The 27897-nt window shown below is 37.7% G+C and overlaps 2 protein-coding genes and 1 non-coding gene across 4 annotated transcripts; 1 reads left to right on the top strand and 2 right to left on the bottom strand.

The window, feature by feature from the left end:
• Positions 1-409: 409 nt before the first annotated feature.
• Positions 410-4719, bottom strand: LOC126702052 (uncharacterized). The gene is made up of 3 exons (XM_050400659.1): positions 4447-4719; positions 4283-4349; positions 410-4103 (listed from the first exon to the last, which is right to left on the bottom strand). The coding sequence occupies exons 1-3, from the start codon at positions 4519-4521 to the stop codon at positions 3187-3189; spliced, it is 1059 nt and encodes a 352-aa protein (XP_050256616.1). The 5' UTR covers positions 4522-4719; the 3' UTR covers positions 410-3186.
• A 12319-nt stretch (positions 4720-17038) lies between these two features.
• TRNAN-GUU (transfer RNA asparagine (anticodon GUU)) lies at positions 17039-17112 on the top strand. The gene has a single exon. It is a non-coding gene; the product is annotated as a tRNA-Asn (tRNA).
• Positions 17113-19772: 2660 nt separating this feature from the next.
• Positions 19773-26935, bottom strand: LOC126703576 (DExH-box ATP-dependent RNA helicase DExH12-like). 2 transcript variants are annotated; one of them, XM_050402533.1, is made up of 3 exons: positions 26783-26935; positions 26644-26696; positions 19773-26457 (listed from the first exon to the last, which is right to left on the bottom strand). In XM_050402533.1, the coding sequence occupies exon 3, from the start codon at positions 26409-26411 to the stop codon at positions 19938-19940; it is 6474 nt and encodes a 2157-aa protein (XP_050258490.1). In that variant the 5' UTR covers positions 26412-26457; positions 26644-26696; positions 26783-26935; the 3' UTR covers positions 19773-19937. The 2 variants fall into 2 exon arrangements, with proteins under 2 accessions (XP_050258490.1, XP_050258491.1); XM_050402534.1 differs by having other exon boundaries at positions 26644-26693; positions 26783-26932.
• Positions 26936-27897: the final 962 nt, after the last annotated feature.

Here is a 27897-nt window from a genome sequence, read left to right as displayed (position 1 = left end):
ATAATTCACAATTCATAGCTCCCCTAAAAGTAAAATTACTTCATGTAATGTACTACAAAAAATAACCAAGATTTCCCGAACATGCCAAGCATGAAATTCTTGTTTTTTGGTTGGAAACGAACAATGAGCTCCCACGAAATTCTAGCATACCCCAATCACCCTAAATACACTGTAGATGAAAGAACTAAGGAGAAATAGAATACCAGTATAGAACAAGAACTTTTCAAAAGGACATTTATCCACTTATTGAGTAGCACTTTGTGTGAACCAATTTGTTAGATGTACCAGCATTACATATCAGACTACAAAGTAGAAGCCACACCACAGTGATTTCATTATCAAAGGCAACCTCATGGCAAAACAAAACCAAGAAGAATGTGGAATTGCAAATCACAAAACAGTCCTAATGTAGAAAAAACTGATTATATAACAGCGGGAAACTTGTCTAGCTCCAGTCTCCAACATAGATCAAGGAAAACTAAATGTCCTAAAGTCATCAGTGACATAATTCAATGAAAAAAAAAATCAGTCTAAATGGAAGAAGATAATCATAAAACTTTTTCCCTTGTCGGATTCTTGATTCCCATGAATGGAACACCTGACCTAAGACTGCAAAACAGCAAGTGCTAAACAGATAATGTTACAGACAGGCTATGTTGGGATCTTTTATTTCGTATGTATTCAGACAGCTATGGACGAGTACGCACAAGATGTTAACATATAAATTTTTAACTGCTAAATTTGTTATCTATAAAAATATAAAGGACATCATATAAATATTAGAATAGTAATGAATTTGTAATGATAATGTGAACAGTGGACTTCCATCAAAGCTTATGCCTTTTTCCTTTCACCAAGATGATCAAAGTTCTGTATATTGCTCCGAAGAATATCATAAACTGAAAGACATATAAGCACATACCTCTTACAATACAAGCATAAACGCTGCAGTACCCAAAAAGTTTTTGCAATAACTGCATTACCAGCCTTCTGATGCTCCATCAACTCACCAAATACCATGGACACCAAGGAAATTACAACCACAAAAATACAGAGCTAAAATTTAGTCAGTCATTTAAATGAATAAACAAATAAATATATGGGTGCTCATAACAAAGATTTTCTTCAGATGGGGGCAGATAACATATAATCACAAAAGCTGTTCCCATCTATAGGGGGAGATGAGGATATGACGGCCATCTCTACTTTGTTCAAACGCTAGATGTTACGCTTGCCTTAATCCCTTAATAATGTTTTCCTGGTAAAATTGCTCGTAGACCAATCCAAACCATGATATGGTGATGGAAAGCAAAGTGCGAATGAAGAGGGAATTGAACTCCAATTGACTGAGTATCAAAACTACAAGTACCTTGAATTCAGGGGAGGACAGGTAAACCAAAAGTACAAGCAAAGTAGAAAATTTAAAATTTAAATTAATATTACTCAAAAAGATATTAATCATGAGAAACGAAAACCACTCAAACCAAAAACTTTGAAATAACGTCAGCCAAAGATCCTCTCACAGGATTCTTAAATAAGTGACTACACTACTAGCATGACTTATCATAGCAAATGATAAGATAGATAAAGAGAGCAAGAGTCCATATTTAAGTGATTTCCTTTTTGATAAGTCATAATTAGACATGACATTCTATTCAAAAACCTCAAACAGCGATGCAATTACTAAGAAACTAAGTTTGAGAACTGTATAGTATCCATATATAGGTGATATCCCATGAAGTCTGAAGGGGGGTTGAGCTAAATTATTTACAATTATAACCATAAGAATTAATCTAGGAAAGTAAAATCAAAACCTCTTCTATAAACCTGGAAAGCACCGACGCGGCATTTCGGCCGCCGAACCCATGTCCGACGCGGCCTGACACGGGGTTCAGTGGGCAACACCGCTGCCTGCGCGTCAGTCCGTGTCCCTTTTTTTTTTTTTTCCTCAGCGCGATACGCGCCAACACAGCACAAAGTCGGGCCGACACGCACGGAATCAAGTTGATTCACATCAATTCAGGCCGAATCGGTCCGTATCGGCCTCAACCACTGATACCGACACCGAACCGGCCAATTCAGGCCGAAATTCAAAAAAAAAAAAAAAAAAAAAAGGAGTTGCAAAACACACCGCTTGGGAAAAAATAACAAAACCCTATCTCTATCTTAGTTCTCACTTCTCACCGATTCATTCTCTCATTCTCATCTTCAGCTCTCTCTCTCACTCTCTGTCTCTGGTCTCTGTGCTCCACGGCTCTCTGCCGCTAGCCTCTGCTCTCCGTCAGTCCGTCACCCCTCTCTCACACAATCTCACTCTCACACTCACACGTCACAATCTCACTCACAACCTCACCAACCCGGCGACCCACTCTCAAGTCTCAACTCAACTGAGTCAACTCAAGTCTCAAGTCTCATTAATCATTATACTTTCACGTGGAATGTTTTAGTTTCAAACTTGTGGGCTGTATTTAATTTATGAACATCATATTTTAGTTATTATCTACTATTGTTCTTAAATTTGGTATATGTTTATATAATGTAAAAATGTATGCTTAGCAATATATTAAAAATATAAATAAAAATATTTTTAATAATTTTTTAATCGCCACACCCCACACCCAACTTTTTCAAAAATTGCCAAGTCCCGCACCCACACCCGAGTCCGGAAACGCACCCGTGCTTCATAGCTATAAACTCTTTCTTGCATTAGTCAAGCATGTCCTCATAGAGCAATAAGTGTTATTACCATGTGACACAAGTTGATATACAGAGAGGACACCTCCTACGTGACAAATTGCTCAGACAACAAAGGCAAAGAAATTAAAATGAAAAATTGAGCAAAATAATGGAATAACACATGGAAAGTCCACACAATTAAGGAATCATAGGAAAGCATATGCAGAAAAGAGAACAATCATGTTGTAATCGTCTTTTATGTATTGAATTTCTATACCACCATATGTATTCACATACCAAAATAGTCCTCTATATCAACAAATGCACCATACATATAAGAGCCAAACTCATTAAGAGAAGCAGCTTAATTCCTGGGTGCTCAAAACCCTATGACAACATCTACCTTTTAAGAAAAAAAAAGGTCTCAACTAAACAGAACACACACAAGACATGCAAAAAGAGACCCAGCATACATCTCAAATTGAGTAATTGACCAAAACAGAGACACGCCTAAGACCTTGCGATCATACTACAAGAACGAGCCAACCTGAAAGTCAGGTTGCCCCCATGAACACTTGTCTCTGCCTCAACAGCATCAGTCTCATATGGCTTCCTGCATCCAGGACAGCGGCCATCCTCCTCAAGAATCCTCTTGTGGCAGAAAAGGCAGAGCCGGAACCCACACAAGCAAGGCAAAAAGCTCGAGTCTGTGAAATCCAAATCCTCATAGCATATAGGACACGAAGTTGGCATAGACACCACTTTGTTACAACCCCACGTGACCCCTCCTGCTCCTCCGCCATAATGCCGATCTGGATTAGGCAAGCTTTGCTGCTTAGACAAATTGGGTAAACTCCGAGGCCTAAAAGCATCATCCGGCCTCCACGCTTGGCTGTTCCCACAAGCCCCCCTCAGAACCATTTTTGGACACTCGGGCTTCAAATCACCACCTCCTAATCCCACCCCATCATTCGCTTCCCTAGAAGAAACCAATTCAGCAACAGATTCACGCTCCGGAGAAGATTCTGAACACGGGTTTTTGTTTTCTGCCACTAAAGCATCCGCCACAGCTTCCCAATCATCCAAACACCCATCATCTCCTCCTCCTTCTTCACCTCCTTCTTCATCTTCTGTAATATTCCCAGAGCAATACCCACCACTGCTACTACTACTACTTCTACTGCTACCACTGCTAGTCCCAGTGAAATTCGTACCCGAACCAGTACTACCCCCCAAGACACTACTAGTCACACTGGTTGGACTGTTCGCCGGCGAGTCCAAATCGCTGTATTGATGAATCAACATCGACCCTTCCATTTCTTCACCTCTAGAACTCATCTCTAAATTCTTCAACGAACTGTTCACCCCTTTACGTGACTGAACGCCGTCGTTTTGTTCCTCCTTACACCCTTTGTTTTTCGCCGTACCTAACCCAACCCCACCCATTATTTCCAAATCAATTAAAATTACCAAATAAAATAAAATAAAAAATTAATAAAAAAAATTTTGTTTTTTGTTTTTTGTTTTCATATACATGCATGTGTGATTCTGATTACATAAATAGCTATAGAATAAAAACACAAAGAATAAGAGATCGTAAGCGTACCTTGAGATAGCCATTGTTCGCGACGAGCGTCAAGCTTGCACTGCTTCAATTTGGCGGACCTGTTTGCCTGAAAATCCCCAAAATTCCAAAAATGAAATCTATTTTTCCCCACAAAAAAAAAAAAAAACACGAAATCAAAAAAAAGGAGAAATTGCAATTCTCACCCTCTTCTTCTTGCCCAAATCCCTCGTGTTCGGACCCGAAGACATCGAAGCTGTGGTGATCGAGTTTGAAACCATGGCTGACACAGTCAGATTCGGATTCGAAAAACACACAGAGAGAGATTTTCAAAAACCCTAAATTTTCCGATGAAAGAGAGAGAGAGAGTTTTATTTTTTATTTTTATTTTTGGTTAGAGAGAGAGAAAGATTTTGATGAATGGATAACGGAAACTCCTCTGCTTGGCCTCTTGACTATTCAGAAACTCTGCTAAATCAAGGCCGTGTTTGATATATATATATATAATACGCCAGTTATGAAAATGCCCCTGGGTTTTAAATTAATTTGCGGGGATACCAAATGCAGAGCACGCGTATTTAAGGTGACAATTGCGGGGGGTAATATTGGGGTCAAGATTATCTCTCGAAACGACACCGTTTTGAAGTTTCTTTTTTTATTTTAAAACTTGAGTACCACGTAAAAGCACTGTCATTTGCTGAAAATTTTTAAGTAAAATATTATCCGAGATTTTCTTACTTGGGAAGTGGCATTAATTGCACAGTTTTTTTCTTTTTGGATTATTATCTAAGATTTTATTTGGGTGTAATAAATGCATAGGAAGGTTTCAAATTCGTCATAGCTATTCAATTTGATCTTATCTAGTTAACTCAATTGGTAAAATTTTTTATGGAGGTATAAAAGATTTAGAGTTCAATCATTGCTTATATCAAAAACTTATTGGTGTCTTGGTTTGATATTATCAAGAGCAAACAATATAAGTTGAAATTCTCTTTCAAACAAAAAAAATTTGATCATATTGCATGCATCTAATTTATATATATAGAGAGAGGAAATAAGTATCTATTAAAGAAAAATAAAAGCTAAAAAAAGCAAAATCGTTTGCCTCAATCGTGATAAAGACTCAAAATAAGGGGCTATATCAAAAAAAACCAAATACATTATGATTGATAATCCTCAATATAAATGTCAAGATTGTGTTTTGACTTTTTGTGTTTTTTTTTTTTTTCCATCTATTTTTTAATGAAAAGTCATACTGCTACTAATTGTGATTTACTTTTATTTGCAATTACATATTCTTGTGTTGTGTAAAACTATACACACGTTCTTGTAATGTATTTCAAATTTTCCAACATCATTCACAATTTCTTGTTATTCATAAATGGTTTAATGATTCAGCAAAAGAAAAAAAAAAAAAAAAAAGATCAATGGTTTTATGGTTTCTTTTTGTAATTACAATTGATTAGTAATTATAAATTAAATCTTGGGACTAAAGTCAAATTGCTTTACAAAATACGAATCCTAAATTCAATTTAGGGAAGTTCACAAGGCTATTGGACAGTTTTCCTATGTACTTTTGATACATTAGGCTTTATAGTTTGAAGTTTGAATTATAAATTTTATTTAATTCTTATTATATTATAATTTTATATTAAAAATAGCGTTTCTTTATATATAAATGCATTTTTTTTTAAATCTTTTTAAACGTAAACATCACTATAAAATTAAAATATCATTTTGGATATGAGAAAGTTAAAGATAAAAAGAGAGAATAATTGAAAAGTTAATTGAGTCTTTCTTTGCTTAAAAGAAAAAAGGGATCGCTTTATAAATTTGTTTCTAGAAATGTAACAAATATAATATTAAAAATATGAAATTAATCAAAAAGAGTCTAATTATAACAAAATAATACAACAAAAATTAGCAATGTAAAAATAATCATAATGATTTTTATACATGTAATTTATTTATTTATTATTATAAAACAACATTAGGTTCTTTTCCCAGTACTCTCTCAAAAAAAAAGTTTCTTTTCCCAGTACATATATTGGTGCGTTAGTGAATTGACAGAATAAAAAATTTTCCATCATCTAGCCTCATAGCTCCGTCGGCAAGTCAAAAAATATAACTATAGTAATTTTTTATACTAAAAAAATTATATATAATAAGTTTTTTATATGGACAAGGTTTGATTATAAATTTTATTGTAACCTAAGACTATAACTTCTTTTTAAAATTTTAACATGATTACATATATTAAAAATATAATTATTCGATTGTATGTTTTTTACACTTTTAATACACGTCAAATTTTGTGTTAGTTAGATATTATTTACTATATAATCCAATAATCCATAAACATATTTTTTATGCATAATGTTAGATTATAAAACTTGCAATTTAAACAATTGATTGATGGTATAACTATTAATCTTTAATTTTATGTAAATTTTACAAGCATGAAGGATATAAGAAAACAATATAATTAATTGTTGGATATGTCAAAATTCACATCCAATAAAAAAAAATTAAGTGAAATTGTAGTTTTAGGTTACAACCAAATTCATAGTCAAATTTTGTCCTTTCTATATAAACAAAGTTTAGCTATAACCAACTATTAATCTTTAATTTTATGTAAATTTTACTAGCATAAAGGATATAAAAAGAAAATATAATCAGTTGCTGGATTTGTCAAAATTCGCATCCAATAAAAAAATATTCAGTGAAGTTTTAGTCTTAGGTTACAACTAAATTCATAGTCAAATTTTGTCATTTCTATATGGACAAAGTTTAGCTATAAAATTAATTGTAGCCTAAGACTACAATCTTACTTAATAAAATAAATATTACTACTGTGGGGCCCAACAGTCTATGGGCCCGGCTCGTTCGCTTATGGGGAGTCCACAGGTCACCAAACTAAAGGAGGCCAGGGCCCAAGCCCAGAAATAGTGAGCCCAATGTGGTTCAAAGGTACGTCCGAGGACCGCTCAGTCCTCGGAAAGCCCCAAACCCCATTGACAAGAATGGGATATAGGCAGACTTGAAAGATCAGAAAATATCTCACGAAAATAGTCTTTAAATATCCTTCATTGACATGACATCGCCCCAGACAGAGCCAGATTTTTAGGCTTTATGGATCATCTCCCACAATTCAGGGATTAGACTGATGGGACAGATATCTGCCCTGGAAAGATCGACCCTACACGTGGACGAAGGACAACGAACGTAGGCTAGTATAAAAGAGAATGTTACGTGACCAAAGGGAGGACTCCCATGGAGCTCCTGAAAAAAGAACTTGATGAAAGAGAATGTCTGAAGAATACACGCCGGACATCACCTAAAAAACCCGCCGACGGGCAATCGGGGACAACACCACCGCTCCTCGGACAGTATCCGAGGAGCCAGATCCTCCTTAATACAAGGACGAAGGGCCTGAATATCCAGCCCAAAGCTTTATCTCATGTTGGTTCATCTAAAGTCTGGCCCAAAATGCCATCCTGTGATCCAACGCTGGCTTTTTAACCCCACTCTCTACAAATATTATTGTGAGGGACTTTCCGTGTGCGAGCCCAACATCGTCGCTGGGCCGTCACAGATTTTGTGTCCTTACAATTGGCGTCGTCTGTGGGAATCGCTTGCGCGTTGGCGTAGGAGGTGTTTGAGTCAACTCTCTAGCCAGCTGAGGTTTGTGGAATCCCCTCCGTCTCCGGCGACATGCCGTCGTTGCTCCGACCCGAATTTCTGCTAGGGGCTACGCCCTGCAGTGTCAACAGCGCGGACAGCTCTAGGGGCTCCCGGCTTCAGGCCAAATCCCCCCTGCCATGGTCTAGGGGCTGATATCTTAAAAGTAATGGACAGAACCAAGGCCTTGCATGGTCCTCGGACCCAAGCCTATGGGGAAACCAAGTACAAAGAAGAAGACATCTTAAAAGTAATGGACAGAACCAAGGCCTTGCATGGTCCTCGGACCCAAGCCTATGGGGAAACCAAGTACAAAGATGAAGACATCTCAAAAGTAATGGACAGAACCAAGGCCTTGCATGGTCCTCGGACCCAAGCCTATGGGGAAACCAAGTACAAAGAAGAAGACATCTTAAAAGTAATGGACAGAACCAAGGCCTTGCATGGTCCTCGGACCCAAGCCTATGGGGAAACCAAGTACAAAGATGAAGACATCTTAAAAGTAATGGACAGAACCAAGGTCTTGCATGGTCCTCGGACCCAAGCCTATGGGGAAACCAAGTACAAAGAAGAAGACATCTTAAAAGTAATGGACAGAACCAAGGCCTTGCATGGTCCTCGGACCCAAGCCTATGGGGAAACCAAGTACAAAGAAGAAGACATCTTAAAAGTAATGGACAGAACCAAGGCCTTGCATGGTCCTCGGACCCAAGCCTATGGGGAAACCAAGTACAATGAAGACATCACTGGAACCCCCCTATATCCCAGTCGATTGCTCAGATGGATTGCTTAGAAATCATCAGCCTTGGACGATATTCACGCGCTTATCACAGAATATCCAACTGATATCTCGGTTAGTTTTCTTAAGTTTCATTTATTATGAATTATCGATGTAATGCCTGGTGTTGTCGATAAATTGGAGTTAGTTGAATTATGCTTCAAGCCACTCGGCTCTAAATACTCTTGAAGAAACGCACACATAGGGCACACCCATTCAAGAAACAGTGTTGTCAAAGAAACAGTGCTCAAAACAAGTAAAGAAATTTTCATTCTTATTATGAAGAAGAGATAGTACAGTGTACAATGAAAAGCTGGAATCAGCCTACGTCGAAGCCTACTACATAAGCAAGAAAAAGAAAAATACAAGAAAGCTGTAGAAAGCCGAGGAGGTATGTCGGGGGAGAGGTTGGCTACAGCTCCGAGACCTTATTCTTCCCCCGCATCTTTGCCTGCCCATAACTCAGGCAGCCAAAGAGACCCAACTTGAACCTGACACCGTTAAAGAAAAGGTGTAGGAAGTTGGAAGTGGTGGGGCTTTCTCTAAATATACGCCTACCGCAAAGCAGAGGCGCTGATGGGGAAAAACCCTTCTTCTGCCGCACCAAAACTCTGGCAAGGACAGAACCTGCTTCGGATTTTGACTGAAAGAAGGGAAGATTCCTTTCCCTCTCGGTGGAGATGGAGTACTCCCTTGAACTTGTGCTTCCTGTGCCCATACCTTACTGATATAAACCTCATGAAGACACGGCGCTTCTGCGGCGGAGGAATTTCTTTCTTCCCAACCCTCGTTTTCAACATGTTATGCCAAGAAAGGAGGACTCCGGATATGGAAGGCGTGATGTAAGAGAAAACCAAAAGGAGGGGTGTATATATATAAAGCAACCTTTTCTTCCTCCTATTTATTTGAAAAGACAAGATGATGGCAGTCAACTCATGCGGCGTCCCAAGGAGCACTACAGACAAAGTAATCTTGGCTCAACTTCCAACGTCAACTGCAGCCCAGAGATTCAAAGAGCCTCGTAAAGGCGCGCCTCGATCCTTGGGGCGTCAGAGAAGTACTGCATGGCCAGAGGTTGCAGAAATATCTCTTAATCTGCGGGTCCATTGAATTCGCGGCCCAGGCCCGCTTTGCGTGAAGGCCCAGGGACACCCTGTTTGGCACCTCAAGAGATGCTCAAGTTAAAAGGGAAAACCAAGTACTGACGCAGACGTTGGTCTTGGACAGAACCTAAGGCTTGCATGGTCCTCGGACTCAAGTTAAAAGGGAAAACCAAGTACTGATGCAGACGTTGGTCTTGGACAGAACCTAAGGCTTGCATGGTCCTCGGACTCAAGTTAAAAGGGAAAACCAAGTACTGATGCAGACATTGGTCTTGGACAGAACCTGAGGCTTGCATGGTCCTCGGACTCAAGTTAAAAGGGAAAACCAAGTACTGAGGCAGACGTTGGTCTTGGACAGAACCTAAGGCTTGCATGGTCCTCGGACTCAAGTTAAAAGGGAAAACCAAGTACTGACGCAGACATTGGTCTTGGACAGAACCTAAGGCTTGCATGGTCCTCGGACTCAAGTTAAAAGGGAAAGTCAAGTACCGACAAAGACACAAGCCTCGGACTCAAGCCTAAGGGAAGAATCAAGTACATAAGATAAAATGTATAAGTCCTGAACAAAGCCCAGGTTTTGCAAAGTCCTCAGACTCAGGCTTCTTGGGAAATCAACTGTCCTAATGAAGGAATTTTTTCAGCTTAAATACTGGAAAGGGTTAAGTCTCACGTATCATGAAAGGGGCAGGACAACCTGATGATCGTCAACCTAAAGAGGCCATTCATCCGGTGGGTAACACGTCCTCGGATAGCTACTTCTTACATCTTATCGAAGCATTTCATACCCATCATGGCTAATTTTAAGATAAGTCCCATTCCTCACTAGTCGGATTGTTATGTTGAATAATAATTTTGTTAAAGTCATCGTGGCATCATTTTATCAACGATTACTTTAGTCTTATATATTATTGATTGAAATGCTATACTATTATGCCGAGCAGCGCTTTCACATTCGTTAGAATATATAAACAATACATACGAAATAGAGTAACAATCACTTTTATTAATATGAAAAATTGTTACAACATACAAGGAAGGGCTTAAACAAGCCTATACAAGAAATAAACTGCTAAAACAGTAACAACAACTGTAACATAACTAAGTAAACCACCAAGTGTCTTCTGAATTCGCCTTCAAAGTCTCTCTGAAATCTCTGCCTCAGAACTGCTCATATCAGGAGAAGAACCTTATACAAAAATAATGAAGGACAAGGAAGAAGAATTGGAACACATGGAAGCACTTCAGCAAGCTCTTGTTGCTGAAAAAAGCAAGGGAAAAAGAAGATGGAGGACATGAGCGGGAAGGAGGAGAAGAAGAGGGAAGCAATGAAAAGAAAGTAAAAGGAGCAAAAGAGGGAAAAGGGGAGCCATATTAGGTATGCTCATGAGAGAGCGGATGGAGATGACAAGGGAGGCTTTCGACTCAGTCACACCAGAAATGGGGTGTGACGAGTCCCTGCTTCGGATTTTGGCTAAAAGAATGGGGAGGCAAATCTTAAGCCTCCGCCATCCTTGCCCCGACCGAGCCATCTCAAGTTTTATCAGGACATGGTATTTCTGGGAAAAGAAGGGTTTGTTCATGGTGGATTATTATGAGATAAGTATTATTGAATAGGGAGTAACCGGATGGAGGAAATGGATTCTGGGAAGAACGTGAGGGATTCGGATATGAAAGGGTCACCCTCTGTCTTCTCTCTTTATATAGGGGACGAAGAAGAGGGTATGAGACACATTCAAATCCTCAAGGAAATCCAGAGTATGACGCGCCGTTTCGTTCTCCCACACCATCAGTAACCGTTGCATCTGGAAGGTCTCGTAAATGGCAAGAGATTAAAGGCACGTTGCAGATAACCACGCGGCATAACGGCCACGTACGTAAATCCAGGAAAAACGGCTCGTAGACCGGCGCATCCCTCGTGGAGGTGAAGAGTCATCAACGTTGATCAAGGGCCGAATTAAATGAGCCGCAGTCAAGGCTCGGTATTACCAAAACCCACCTTTCCAACCCAGACGTTGGACAGCAGGGTTTTGAGGGGCTATTGTGGGGCCCAACAGTCTATGGGCCCGGCTCGCTCGCTTATGGGGAGTCCACAGGTCACCAAACTAAAGGAGGCCAGGGCCCAAGCCCAGAAATAGTGAGCCCAATGTGGTTCAAAGGTACGTCCGAGGACCGCTCAGTCCTCGGAAAGCCCCGAACCCCATTGACAAGAATGGGATACAGGCAGACTTGAAAGATCAGAAAATATCTCACGAAAATAGTCTTTAAATATCCTTCATTGACATGACATCGCCCCAGACAGAGCCAGATTTTTAGGCTTTATGGATCATCTCCCACAATTCAGGGATTAGACTGATGGGACAGATATCTGCCCTGGAAAGATCGACCCTACACGTGGACGAAGGACAACGAACGTAGGCTAGTATAAAAGAGAATGTTATGTGACCAAAGGGAGGACTCCCATGGAGCTCCTGAAAAAAGAACTTGATGAAAGAGAATGTCTGAAGAATACACGCCGGACATCACCTAAAAAACCCGCCGACGGGCAATCGGGGACAACACCACCGCTCCTCGGACAGTATCCGAGGAGCCAGATCCTCCTTAATACAAGGACGAAGGGCCTGAATATCCAGCCCAAAGCTTTATCTCATGTTGGTTCATCTAAAGTCTGGCCCAAAATGCCATCCTGTGATCCAACGCTGGCTTTTTAACCCCACTCTCTACAAATATTATTGTGAGGGACTTTCCGTGTGCGAGCCCAACATCGTCGCTGGGCTGTCACAGATTTTGTGTCCTTACAACTACATATTTTAAAAATCTAACCATTAAATTATATGTTCTTTACGCTTTTAATACACCTGTCAAATTTTGTGTCAATCGGATATTATTTATTAAATGATCTATAAACTCATATTTTATGCATAATTTTAAACTACAAAAACTTGCAATTTAAAAAATTTATTAATGACATAACTATTGATCTTTAATTTTTTTTGAAATTATGCAAGCATGGAAGATATAAGAAGAAGATGTAATATAATAATGGATTTGTCAAAATTTACCTCCAATAAAAAGATATTGAGTAAAGTTACAGTTATAAATTACATCTAATTTTGTAACTAAACTTTATCATTTCTCTATTACGAATTTACCTTGATTACCTCTTTGGAAAATTAAAATGTTTTACACACGTTTCACGGATAAAATGTTTTCCTCTCATTTCACGGGGATTTTATTAAAAAATAACTATAAAACGCAAACTATATTATTAGTTAGGCAAGGTTTGAAACAAATTTCATTTCTAACTTTCCAAGTGCAAATTCATTGGGCAAAATCGAGTACAGAGAACTCGAATTGTTAGAAACCAAATATGTTTGAAACGTTGTCTAACTAATAATATAGATTGGGTTTTATAGTTATTTTTTAATAAAATCCCATTTCACGCCATGGAAAGTATGGAAAACATAATCGTGTTTTGCTGTAATTTAATTACTGTTCCAATAGCTGACATTGCACACAAAGAAAGAGCCAACTAGCCCATGCTACCATCACATGACATGAAGTCTCTTGAAGTAACATTCTTGCCAAAAACAGAATGGCAGATGGGTTCTACTCTAAATAGTCATGCTCAAATTTAGTGACTTTGCATTGCAGTGAGAAACACATTGAATGTGAAAATTCATCCAAAAAATAAATAAGTAACGTGAAAGAACACAAGGTGGGTTTGGTAGCCATTACTACTTCCACACTACCAAACAAGTTATCCTCGGTAAGAAGCTTTGCTACGAAAGATAACAATCCCGATTAAAACTTGGTTCGGAATCTATCTTTTATCTCAAAAAACTTGGTTCAAAATGACTTTTCATTGTTTCCTTAAAAGTAAGGAATTTCACCAATGTCTTCAGACTTTCAATTTGAACAAATCCCCTTAAGATCGGGTTTATGAAATCAAACCTTATAGTCGTATTTCGTTAAAGTCTTACTGATTTTAATAATGTAACGTGCATACGGATTTTGTTACATCATCAATAATTTCGAAATTTCATTATTACTTTGTGTATAATATGTGGTTTGATCTACGGGTGCATATAAGTTTGGATAAGAGAATTTTTCAACTCAACCCAACCTTATGGAAGAAAAAAAAATCGGACGATGAAGCCAGTAGTCCATAATTGAAAGAGCCTAGCCAATAAAAAAGGAAGAGGTGATACCTCTAAGGATATACCTTTCAGTTTTGTACTAATAACAACAGAGTGGGATTGCAGAAAAAGGAATTAATCAGACATTATTACTAGAGGCTCCTTTTTGAGCTGATGAGGTGCCTGGGCCACGTCTTTGGAATGGAGGTTTCTCCCCCCTCCACTCTATACATATAGCCCGGCTCAATTCCTCGTCCAATTAGCATTCTTGCTTGTTCCTTCCGGGACGAAAAGATTGGGATGGGGATGAAAGAATCCATATTTGATACTTATAAACAAACAAGACTGGGATGGGACAATGACTAGTCTTTAGTTTATTCTATCAATCACAAGCTGAGGGAAGCGTAAGCCCCCAAACTTTATCCTTTTTTGGATGATCACTGTGATGCAATAAGGGAATTTTTCAACTTAGTTCAACCTTGTCGGTGAAAAAAAGAAATATCAAGTGATGAAGCCCAATAGAGCCTAGCCTGCACGACCAATTTTTAAATGTAAATAGCATTACCCCTCTAAATCTGCATTATAATGGAAAAGAATGTGCATCTGCAACAAGAAATTAACCTATCAGGTAATGTATATCTAAAGATTTTCAAGCAAACCATTGGAAAGTTTTTCACCCCTTATTTTATTGTCTAATCAAGCTCCTAATTCCATTTTAATAGATTTTTTCCTGGGCTATTATTACTTATCCTTTTTCCACTATTCATGCTTTTGCTCCTCTTCTGTGTACAGTCAGTCGAGTGGGTCCCACAAGTTTTCTAAAATTTGGGGTGTTTGAGATGAAAACTCCACCGAGAATGACTACCCAAAAGCAAGGCTGGTAGAGTTGTGGGGGGAAAAAAATGCCAGTTACATACAGATATGAATGTCATCTACATAAGGTCATGAATTCAACATAGCTTTAGCATAGAGATCAAGAAGGAATAACAAGAACCTCAAGGAAGAAGTTGTAACGATGCTCATCATCGATAAACTGTTGCTGTAATTAGAATTGAAATTTGAAACATCAATATGCTTGCATTTTTTTTTTTTGTACTTTTATGCTGTACCTTATCTTGGTTTACAAAATTTGTTGCTCTTCCAAAATCAGCATTCTTCAAAACCGGGTCACCTTGGAGTGGCGCGGTGATCTCAAATCCTTTTGGCAATAAAGTATTGAAAACGAAAAGTTCTTGGTGCCCCCAGGGCCGGCTCAACAATTTAGGGGGCCTTAGGTGAAAATTGTAAGTGGATTTAAAAAAAAAAAAAAAAAAAACTTTAAAGTCTAAATTTGTACAAATAAAAATCAATTTATTACATGGTTCAATAAATTAGTATGACTATAATACAAATGAGTTGATATAATATACATCAAATTATTAATTGGTGTGATAATTTATAATAATTGATAAAGTAAGAGTTTGTATTAAAAAAAAATGTGATAACTTATTAATTACCGTGGGGCCGTGTGGGGGCCAGCTTAACTTAGGCCTTGTGATGTGTTGGGGCTTGTGGACAAGACAGTACTATGTGCATTGTGCAGTCTTGTCCTATCAAGTTGTGTGCATTATTATTGTGTAGTATTCTGCATTTTAGGACACAATATGGCTTTCTTAATGCATTTTATTGACCAATAAAAGTACTTAATTTTTTTTTTTTGTAATTAAAATATATAGATAAATATTATATATATATATATATAATTTTCTTTTCTTTTTTTACAAATGGGGGCCTTTTTTTATTTGGGGGCCTTAGGCGATTGCATCAATTGCTTATATGGTTCAGTCGGCCCTGGTGCCCCCTTAAGAGTGTTTAAGCCTTGAGTGACAAAACATCTGTGATGTCAATCCTACACAAATGGACCTCTAAAATATTAATGTACCTCCAACTTGAATAAAAGTTTGGAAGTTTTTTTTTTTTTGAGAGAAAGTTTCAACCTATGACGTTCACTCCTGATGATAGCTCTTTATCATCAAACTAAAATACCAATTAATTTTTGGTGTAAGCGGGGTTAAACAAAGTTACAAACTTACAAAGTCTAATATTTTTGTCATGACTAACCAACAGAGAAGTAGCACTAAACTTCACTTAAGATGTTTCTAGTGTTTCTTCCACGGGCCATTAGGTTTTCAACTATAGACTTCATTTTGCAACCCTCCATTTTTCTTTTTTTTATGGGGTAAAATTTAAAATGGTAAGTATGTAAGGAAAAATTTTGTAAACGGCATTGACCCTAAAATATATATCCGAAGTGGTCATAGAGCAATTAAGGGTAAATAATAATTGGCGAGGTTATAAATAATTAATTTCATAATTCTACCATAGAAAATAAAATTTTTATCACCAATAATATTTACTGAGAAAGTTTCTGAAAAAATAATATATTTGAAGTGAGTCTTCACATCTTGTATTAAAAAAAGAGAACAAAATATATACTACAAATATTAACATGAAAAAAATAATAATCTCCAAAACCATACAAATAGAAAATCAAAATATAGAGTATTAAACCTTAACAAATTCAAAAAATTAATTAAGAAAAAATGTATTATAAATATAACAATACACCTTTATTCAAAAACATAGAAATAAACAACACACTCTACTTCTACCATTTTTTTGGTCCTAAATAAAACAACACCTCTGTCTTAATCTAGTTTTTAAAACAATGTTTTTTTTTTTTTTTTTTTGGATAAGTGAAAAAAAAAAATTTCAAACAACAATAAATGAAAAACTAAGATAACAAAGTTATCAAGGTTAAATGATTAAAATGACAATTAACCAAAATTATAGGGTATAAATTGAATTTTTGTCTTATTTTAATTGTGGTAGACATGCAAGCATTACATACTTCTATGTGGATATAATATTATCAGATAGTGCATTTATTTTATTTAATTAATCAGAATTTGAATGGTGGAAGAACATAAAAGTCCAAATACGTTGAAATTACTGAATCATCTCTTAAAAAACAGGTAAAATTCAGAATAAAATTGGAAAGTCATGAAAGTACTCAAGTAGTAGGTGTTGGTTAATACCAGAATGACACTATGGATGTACGGCTGGAATAGCTCAGTTGGTTAGAGCGTGTGGCTGTTAACCACAAGGTCGGAGGTTCAAGCCCTCCTTCTAGCGCTGAATGACTTTATATTTTTCTACCAAAAAAAAAAAAGAATGACATTATGGTGTTATTGGATATTTTCTATATATGCTTATTACAACAGAACTATGATATAAGACTTTGCACAATACCTAGTGCCATTGATTTTTCTTTTTTCTTTTCTATATATCTTATTGCAACAGAACTATGATTAAAGACTCTACACAAAAACTTGTGCTACAATAGATCTATGATTTTTTTTTTTTTTTTTTTTGTCCAGTTTTTGTCATTATGGCATCTGGCTTATGAGTTGCTCCAGTATAATAGTTAGGAAGGTATTGGTGAACATTCATAAAAAAATAAATAAATAAATAAACAATAAAAAAATAAAAAAGAGAAGAAGAAGAAAGAGAGAGGTATTGGTAAACAATGGATGGCCTATAGAACCAATAAAGGATTGGGACAAGATGTGGAAATGATTTTTAATTTTCACTAATTGAACCATTGGATTAATAAGTGTTTTTTTTTTTTTTTTTTTTTTTTGAGAAAGTAATAAGTGTTAATTACATAGAAATTCACAAATGATAAGACTTACATTTCTAAATTTAAAATTCTTGTAATTACAAATTTCTTTGTTTAGATGTAATATACATTGAAAATATAAAAAGAAGTTATGTAAATTCTCTAATTTAGATGTCATTAGATTTGTTAAATCCTTGTATATAAAAACACAATAGGTCATCAAATCTCATATCAATTATCCATCAAATAGAATAGTATTAAACTAAATGATTCTCTTTTTCCCCTCGTGTCATTTACTTCCCTCTCATTCTCTATATAGTCTACACATTATAATGGCCAATTGGCCACAGCAAACATAATAAAATATAGACATGAGATACAATTTTAGGATTGGATAATTCCTAACGGGCAGACATTGCATTGATAGACAGATTGTGAGATGGAATCCAAACAATTTTTTTTTTTTTTTTTTTTTTTTTTTTTTTTGATGACATTGAAGAACTTCACTTAGATTAGTTGCACGTCGCAAGGCATATTGTATAACAATCCTCACTGTTAATCAAACTCCTATGGGCAACTAACCCCACCCGCTATAACCAATTATCGGGTAATTCAGGGGCTTTTCACCCCTGACGGGCTAAGCAGTTTATCCTCATGCAATTAATCAAACTCCTACGGGCAACTATTTTTTGATGCAATGAAAAACTTTTATTGCAAACAAAAACAAAACCAGGAAAATTCAGTTACACTAAAGGCAGGGCTTCTTTCAAATTATACCCACAAAAGAAGGAGACCAAACCCTTCCACAAAGAAACCAAATTCGTGATTTGCATCAAATAGCCAGTATAGATTCAGCTTTAGCTTGAAGAGGGATGTTGGTGTTCACATTCTTAGATGAGGTGAATACCGAATTCCCTCTCCAATCTCAAGCTACCACTGCAATATAAGAATGGGATTAATCCAGACAAACAAAGTCCAGCATACGAGAGGAGATTCCATATGCTTAGAAAAGTCGTGCTCAAAATTTAAGAGGCTGTTTGGATGAATTTTTTTCATCACTTAATTTCCGTCACTCAATTTCCATCAATCATCATTCATAACTCATCACTTAAGTTTTCACACCCGTTTGGCACCATCACTCACTTTCCATCGCTCAATATTTTTCACACTATTTGTAAATCTCATATCTGTCACTCGGTGCAGGTTTTTTTTTTTTTTTTTTTTAATTATTAACTGGATTTAGTGAGTTTGGGTACTAAAAAAAAAAAAAAAAAAAAAAAAGAGAGAGAGAGAGAGAACTGAACCCAAAAAAACCCTACCAAAAAAAGAACCCAGTGAAAGAAAAAAAAAAAAAAAAAAAAAAGAGAAAGAACTGAACCCAATGAAGAACATAAAGAAGCCACTAGTGTGAAAAAAAAAAAAAAAAAAAATGAAGAACACACGCACCGAACCCAGTGAAGAAGAAAAAAAAAATGGTCAAAAGTTGCAACTGTGACTGACAGTGAGTCCCTCCATGTAGTGTTATTTACGGAAATGCCATTGAGTTATGAGTTATGGAAACTAAAAACAGCTAAAATGTGTTTTCAGTTTCCATAACTCATAACTCAAAAATTAAAGAATTGAATGATGGAAACAGAGTTATCGTACACCAAACGGATATTGAGCTATAGGTTCCACCATTTTTTTTTGAGTTATGAGTTATGAAAACTGAGAATTGAGTTACGAAAACAGACTATCCAAACAGCCTTTAAGATTTACAAGGTGCAGCAACAGAAAAAAGAATGTGAGAGAGAAATTAAGCATAGAGAATATTCAAACTAAGAAAGGTGACCTGTTAACATAAAATAAAAATTTACCAAAGCTAACCAACATTATTAGTCATCAATGGAATTTTACTGGGTAATCACTCTCTATGGGCCACACACATTCAGAAAACTAAATAAACAGCAAAAAGCCAGGGCACCTTCTACAAGCTCAAAATTGTTGGCAGGCAACAAATAAAAAAGGTTAAGGCTGCCATATAAAACCAAAAGTTTTTGAATACACATAAAAATAATAATAATAATAAAAATACCCACCACCTGTTCTCAATTCAACCAAATAAAGCACAGATAAAACTACAGCAGGAGTTAATCAGTTTTCCCCAAACCATAAATAATAATTAGACACAAGCTAGCAGAGACATTTATCTATTAGCTAAGATCCAGTTGCTTCAAAACATGCAAAGGTATTTGGCTTGTACATTATCAAATAACATAACAGTACCCTCTCACAATGTTCAAGATATCACAAAGGAAAAATAACTAGGGATTAAAAGCAAATAAAAATGATGACCTGGTCATTCTCTTCCACTGTCTTCATCAGGGCCTGCTGATTCTTTGATATCAACACTGAAGCTACACTCCTGGTCACAGCCCATATATGAATCACACATGAAATAGAGGTTATATTGCTTCTCTCCAGCATCTGCAGGGGCAGCAAATTTAAGCTTAACTTTTGCATTCCTTTGCAAGGAGACTCTCTTGATGGCAAGCAACTGGTTACTTTTGGTATCACCAACAACAAGCCACCAACCTTCTTCTTTGGTCTTGGGATACCTGGGAGCATCAACAGGTCCCACCTCTGTCCTTCCCTCAAGATCCCGCTCAAGAGTGACTTGCAGTGTGATGTCCTCCCCAGCTCTCACATTTCCGTTCTCAAGCACTTCATATGTCATATCAATATTGGGAAACCGATTGCAAAATCGTGCAATATCCAGCAACTGTTCATCTGACATCTGCAGCAGCTCACGCCTCTCATCATCCTCCATCTCTGCAAAATCAAAAACAGTCTCGATATTCTTTCCAGGGTATTCTTCGCATTTCTTGGCCAACTCCTTTGTGAAGTGGGGAAGCTGTAAAAGCATGGAATCACGCTCCCACATGCCCTGTGTCACCATTTGGCAGACTTCCATTGCAAGAAGGGAAAGGCTCAGCCAGCCATTGCTAGAAATAACATCAACCATTGACAGAAGCAATCTACTTGCAGAAAGAAGCACCTCACGTTGGTCCAATGCTAGGTTCCCACCCACAGTTTGCCTTGCAAAATGGGCCTGAAGAAGTGCATTAGCTTTCACATGTGGACTTGTGCATTTGGGATTTTCAAATGAAAACCTCAGGTGAGTAATCAACCTCTGAACCACCTCTTCCTCCCCAGGTCGTATAGGAAGTTGTGCATACTCTGTAGCTGAAGCCAGGATCTCCAGAAGACCTTTCATCTTTGTTTTGGAAGTCAAAGAACTGAAACATTCTATAGTAGTGTAAATGATGTAATAATATGAAGCTATCAGGCCCAGATTTGAAGGAGAAAGGTCCATATCATCCTTAATAGCAACGCACTTACTCACTTCCAAATCATTCAATGTGTTCTCTACAAGCTCTGACAGGTGATCAGAAAGATGCCTATGACTAACTCCCTGAAGATTGTAATAGTTGGGATTTTGTGTGAGCCTCCTGTACATAAATGTCCATGTAAGATAATCCACAGCATCTTGCTTGTTCTCAATAACTCCAGCAACAATTTCTGCATTCAGATTATCATGTAAAAAGTGGTGCAAATGGCTTTCAACTGGGAATGCTTCATACAAGAACTTCTTGTAGTACTCTTTGCGAGGCGCATGGCAAAGGATGACACATTTACCAGAATTATCTAACAAAGGGCGACTGGCATGACTCATCATTTGCAACAGATCAGTAACTGGGTAATCAATGTGAGCAGTTTCCAGACCATCATAATATTGTGTACCCATCACCACCACCAAATGGGCTGACAATGGAACTCCCCAACACATTGAACTGCTCATGACACAGACCTGAATCCACCCAGCCTCAAACAGCTGTGACACAACTTCTTGATCCAAATTAGTTAAACCCTCATGCAAGTAGCCCACTCCATGACATAAAGTGGCTTTCAACATTTCATCTTTAATTTTGTCAATGAAAGGCTTGAGTTCTTCAGGGGTCTGCAATAAAAATTGCTTCTTCTCACCATCATCCACATCTGAGTATGTCATCAGATCCACAGCAGTGAGTTGGACATGCTTCCTTGTTGGAACAAAAATAAGAGCAGGCTTCCCATTTTTGGCATGTTGAACAATTGCAGTGTATGTTGGTTTCGTCATTGCTTGCATCCTTGCTTCAAAATTAACTATATCCACCCCTTGAATGTGTATTTCCAATGGCAATGGACGGATGCCAGGAGGAAAGTTGAAAAGGCCATGACTGGTAGCACCAATCCATTCCCCAAGATCCTTTGCATTTGCAAGAGAAGTTGAAAGAGCCACAAGACGAATCTTGTTCTCAACATGACTTGCAATATATCTCATCCTGGAAACCACCGCCTCCAAGATGGGACCACCTTGACCCCCAATCAAGTGGAGTTCATCAACAATGAAGAGGCTAACCTGTTGAACTTGTTTCCTCTGTTTCCAGCGACGTGACAAAGCATCCCATTTCTCTGGAGTGCTGATTATTATCTGACCACTCTCCACAAGTTTCAAATCTGTAGCTGAATCCCCTGTTAATTCAACCACCTGCATTTTAAGACCACCCTTACCAAACTTCCTCTCCCAATCACAATAGCGTTCCTTAGCTAGTGCTTCAAGGGGTGCAATATACACAACACGCATAACACTGTCAGCTCCTTTTTGAAAATTCCTTAAAATAGCAAACTCAGCACATATGGTCTTGCCACTTCCAGTTGGTGCAGCAACCAAGATATTGTCATCCGTATTATACAAAGCAGCAAATACCTGAGTTTGAACAGGATTAAAATGCTTGATTTCCTTATAAAGAGCTTCATAAGTTGGATTCCTTAAGGCTGTCACAGGCAGTGGTTGCAAGTCCAATAGCTCTGTCGGTGGAGGATACTTTTCTGGCAGGATGAGGTGCCTGAAAGATACAGGTAAAACAGTTTGTGACCCAAGCCATCTATCTGACACAACACGGATGAAGTACTGAGGCGGCAACGGTTCATAAATTGGCACTGTGAAATTCAAAGTGTGATCTTCATCAATACACTGCTTCTTCAGCATAAAATACTCATGATGAAGAATATGTTCACCACCATTATCCTCCACAATTACCCAAAATGGTTCCACATATCCATGAACTTTGTCCTCCCACTGAAAGTCCGCTGTAATTGTCAGCTCAATCCTCAAAACTGTGTGAGTGATTGGCTGAACGTATGCTGCAAGTTTAAGATTGGGGAATTGATGGATTAATTTATGCAGCTTTCTCCCCATCTTTGGAATGCGAATAAGCTCCCCTATCTCCTGAGATGAAAGGTCGTAATACCTGTCCCAGGCCAAATCCTTCTTCTCCAACTTCATCAAAATATCACTTGGAATTCCATGGAATTGGCGAAGAGGTGTTTGAACACTCCACATCCTCTTGTCAACCATTTTGCATAAGTTCAAAGCCTTCTCAGCCAATTGAGCCCATCCACGTTTCAAGACAATCTCAAAAAGAGCTCGCATGAGACGTCCTGCACTCTGAGTTATAAACACCATGTCAGATGTTAATGAAAGGCCTTCAAGCCTCAACTGTGAAATATATGCTTGCAGCAAAATGTTAATCTTGGCACTAGGCTCTTCCAAGCTTTCCTTGATAGGAATGGGAACACGATCTAAAAGCTTTGCGAGTTCCATCTTCTCATCTTGTCGCACTGTAACATATTTGAATTCTTCACTGAGTGAGAACAACCGACAAAGCTCAATATCACCCATTGTGGGCTTCAAATGCTCGTTATACGTGGATATAGTCCCATGAGTAATATAATAGTAGCTAGCAATGCGACCCAAGTCCGTGACCTGGAAATATCCACTTTTTCTATCATACTTCACCAAATTATTTTTGTTCAATATGGTTGCAGCAGAATGGATCAAATCAGCCCTCCTCTCCTCCAAATCCCTATCTCTTGCGAGAGCATCAGGTGCTAAACCATATAGTGTAGGGTTCCGCAACATTCGGACATACAAGTAAGTGTACCCAAGCCAATTAAAGGCTTCCCTAGCATTTTGAACAGTTCCAAGAACAATTTCTGCATTCAATTGATCAGCCAATTTGGACACAAACTGACTTTCAATGGGGAGCTGTTGATTCATTAGTGAAAGATAATATTGTAGTTCACTATGACCAGTAATGATTATGCCCTCCCCACAAGAATCATACTGGGGCCTTCCTGCACGACCCAGCATCTGCATAACATCCAGAGGACTAAGTTCAGTCCAAGCTCCCTTTTCTGGATTATAGATCTGGGTCCCTTTAATAATCACTGAGTGAGCTGGCAAATTCACACCCCAAGCAAGTGTTGCAGTAGAAATCAAAACTTGCACATGCCCATAAGAAAATAATTCCTCAACAAGCTGGCGGTCAGCCCTTGTCAACCCAGCATGATGAATTGCAAAACCATATGGCAAAAGATCTTTAAGTTCATTGCTCATGACCAGATCTATTTGAGAACGGAGAATCTCACGACTTGCACTGTCCTCTTTCAAAAATCTACCAAGAGTATCATTAGCAAGAGCAATATCCCGTATGGCACGAGCTGTTTTGGCTGTTTCTTTCCTCGAATGGACAAAAATAAGGACTTGATGCTTTCCTGCTACAGCTATTACCTCTTCGTAACAGACATCATTCATCAACTGGAACCTTTGCAGTGGCTTCTTTACTGTGATTCCAATATACTTCTGAGAAAGAGGGACAGGTCTGTAACTATTGTCAAAGTGGAACAATCCTTTCTTCAAATCAACCTGTAAGAATTTTGCCACATCTTCATAGTTAGGTAATGTAGCAGATAGCCCAACCAACCGAATATGCACTTTTGTAGTTTCAATCTGTCTAACAGTTCTAGCTACAATACTTTCAAGCACAGGTCCTCTGTTATCATGAAGAAGATGAATCTCATCAATGATAAGAAGTTTCACAAGCTGTGTATAAGTACGGTCACCTGACTTCCTGGTAATGATATCCCACTTCTCAGGAGTTGTGACAATAATTTGAGTTTCTTCAAGTTGTTGGCGAGTTAGTGACTGGTCTCCACTTAGCTCCCTGACATTGACATCATAATATTGCAAACGATAGGATAAATTGCTGACAACTTCAGCAACAAGAGCTTTCATAGGTGCCACATATACAACCTTATAATCATTATGGTTAAATGAGCCATCTGAATTCCTGTTAAGTAATATCTGCTGAAGTATGGTGAGCACTGCAACATTAGTTTTCCCTGCCCCAGTGGGAGCACATAAGAGGATATTATCAGCTTTAAAAAGGGCTGTCTCATAGACTCCACTCTGTACCCTGTTCAACTCCTTCATTCCTTCAAAAGCTGGTTGTGCCAAGTCTGGCATGTCTGATACTTTTATAAGTTTCTCATTTGGATCAAATGGTTTTGGCTTTAATGCGGGCACATAAATTTCTACGTATCCCTTGCTAGAATGCCTATAAGACCCATCCGGAAGCTCAGTCTTTTTTTCGGACACCAAACAACCACCTTGTTCAAAAGCAATACTATCAAGATCAAGCAACTGGCGCTGGCGCCAACCACTGTCCGCATCTCTATCAACAACCCCTTTCTTGCCTCTGTCCTCATCTTCACCACTCACATCCTTCAATGTTTGAACCTCTTCTTTAGTACTCTTCTCCAAGTTCTTTTGCCTTTCTTTTGCACTAGCTCTTGTGGGATGCAACTGATCCACAATTGCAGCAAATTCCGGTCCCATTCCCATCATTTCCTCCTCAATCTTCTTCTTCTGTTCTTCGTCTCCAGCCCTTGCCAAACGGGTACACCAAACAATCCTCAGCCGGTTCCTCAAAAGATACTTAATAAGACTAAATTTATCAAACTGGAGAAGCACCAGCAGCTTTGATTCAACTTCCCTGTCATCACCATCAGCGAGTATCTTAAGCGCATCTTCTGCAAGCTTCTGGCATTGTTGTGGATCAATCTCTTTTTCAAATGCTTCAGAGATCTTCCCTTGAAGCCAATAAGCACCAATGCTTAGAGCATTAAGGCTCATATCATCATCAATTGCAAACCCCATTTGCATAGCCCCAGAAACATAAGCTTCCACCACATCATTGTCCTCCTCTTCATCCTCCTGTACCATATCAAGATCGCTATCCTCATCCTCCACCCCAAAATCAACTGCAACACCCACATCATCATCACCGGTATTCCCAGCCACATCCCCACCCCCATCTTGGTAATCCGTAATAAGCCTTCCAATCGATACCAACTGATCAAAAATGGCATTCGGTACAGAATTCAAAAGCTTCTCAATCTCCTTCTTCTTGTCATGGTTCCTAAGCGTCTCATTCTTAAGTAAAGCCAATATCTCATCGGCAGCATCACTAACAACACTAAGCGGCTGCCCACCCAATTGTTGCTGAATCACACCAAGCATAGCCTCATAGGCAACCCTCGTCTCCCTCGTCTTGGGCTGGTAAACGCCGTCCTCAAATAAATTCAATACACTCTCTTCTTGAAGGCGGTGACGCTTGCTCTGGCGACTAGGTGAAGGCTCAAAAAACGGGTCATACTCCTCCTTCCTCTTCGAATTCTTAAACTTCTCATCCAATTCTGAGGGTTTTCCTCGGTATGCTCTGTCACCAAAGCTCTTGGGGTCAATCTTTCCCCATAAAGATTCAGCCTCACCCACAGGCTCACAAGTATCACGAGATTCAGTGGTCAAGACCAGACTCAAGTTGGCTCGATACTCATATTGCTTGTCCCTGGCATGTGCTTCAGCACCGCCACCCATATGTGCCATTTCCAAAATTCCTCCTCTATCCAAAACAATCTCACACCCTCTAAACCTAAAATCAAAACCCAAAACAAAAACTATATAAGCAAGTTTTCTCTTCTATAAACAAAAACAAAATTTCACCAAACCCTAAAATCAAAATAATAATAATAAAAACAAAATGTGTATAACAGAATATGGGGTTTAACAAATTCAAACCTAAAATAAAAATAATCAAAAGAAAGAAGAAGAGACTCACGTCTGGTATGGCGAAGCAGTACCGTTTTAGAATTGCAAGCACAAGCAGAGCTTCTTCAGCAAAGAGTACATAAAAATCAGTATCAAAAAACAAACACACAAAAGAAAGATCAAAAGATGAAGTAAAACCAGAGGCTCACTTTTGGTCCATTGAGTTGCAACCGAGTTGGCTCAGTCGAAAAAGTCTTCAGGGCTCTTCTGAATTTTCAATCTGAAGAAGAGAGAGAGAGAGACAGAGAGAACGCTTATTATGACCAAAATTCTCTGTTTCAGAAACCTTGTGTAAGAAAGAAAACAAATGTTTATAGTCTTCGCCAACACCGACTTTAGGCCAGTTAGGACTCTATGGGCTTTGTTAATGGGTTGAGTTATGTGACAATGATTAAGGCCGAATAATGTTTCTAATAAATAACTTTATTTTGAAATAAAATTATAAAATAAATCTAGGTCCAAATAATTATTTAGACATGCTTTTCAAGTAAAATAATTTATTTTCTTTTTTTTTTCATCCAAATAAAAAAAATTCTTTTTATTACTTGCACTTGTTAATTTCATTATCCTGTTATTTCTATTATTATTTCTTGTCTTGTTACATGATTTAGTTTTAGGCCACCATGTCATAAAAATTATCAATTGTTTGATTCGATGAAATAAATCCAAATAATTTTGTGACCATTAAATAATTAGTTAAACATCAAATAGTCCTTATTTAGTAGAAACTGGTAAACATTCTAGGCTCCCATAGGTGCTTCACACCTTCTTGCGAAACCCAACACCCAAACTTGTCCTTAGTAGAACGTAAATCATTTTAATCCATGGAGTTATTTCAAAATAAAAAGGTTTTATTACTTGTTTTTATTTTTCTTTTTTAAAAAATATTAAAATAAGTGGCAACTCCTCAATTTTCAAAAAATTCATGATTTTTCCAGACAAAACTCTTGAAAGAATTTATTTTCTAAAAACACTTTAGGGGGCCATCACATGGCAGTGTCCGCAATCATGTCACTTATACATTGGTTCACTATTAGTACTTAATAAATGTAATCCAATCAACGCTTGTCATGAGTCTAAATGAGAGTAGTAATTATGAACCCTATATATCATCTCCATGGGGGAGGTGAAGGGAGGGCCCCAATTGCTAGATAATTGATAAGTGTAATTTTTACATGATTTTTATTATCCTCTTATTTATTAAAATTGTTAGTTTTCCTTTATTTCTTTTGATTTGATTTGATTTGTATTTATATTTATCTAT

The sequence above is a fragment of the Quercus robur genome, chromosome 10 (genome assembly GCF_932294415.1).
Source record: "Quercus robur chromosome 10, dhQueRobu3.1, whole genome shotgun sequence".
Taxonomy (NCBI): domain Eukaryota; kingdom Viridiplantae; phylum Streptophyta; class Magnoliopsida; order Fagales; family Fagaceae; genus Quercus; species Quercus robur.
Note: the sequence above shows the minus strand (reverse complement) of the source record. Positions and strands in the feature narration are given on the sequence as shown.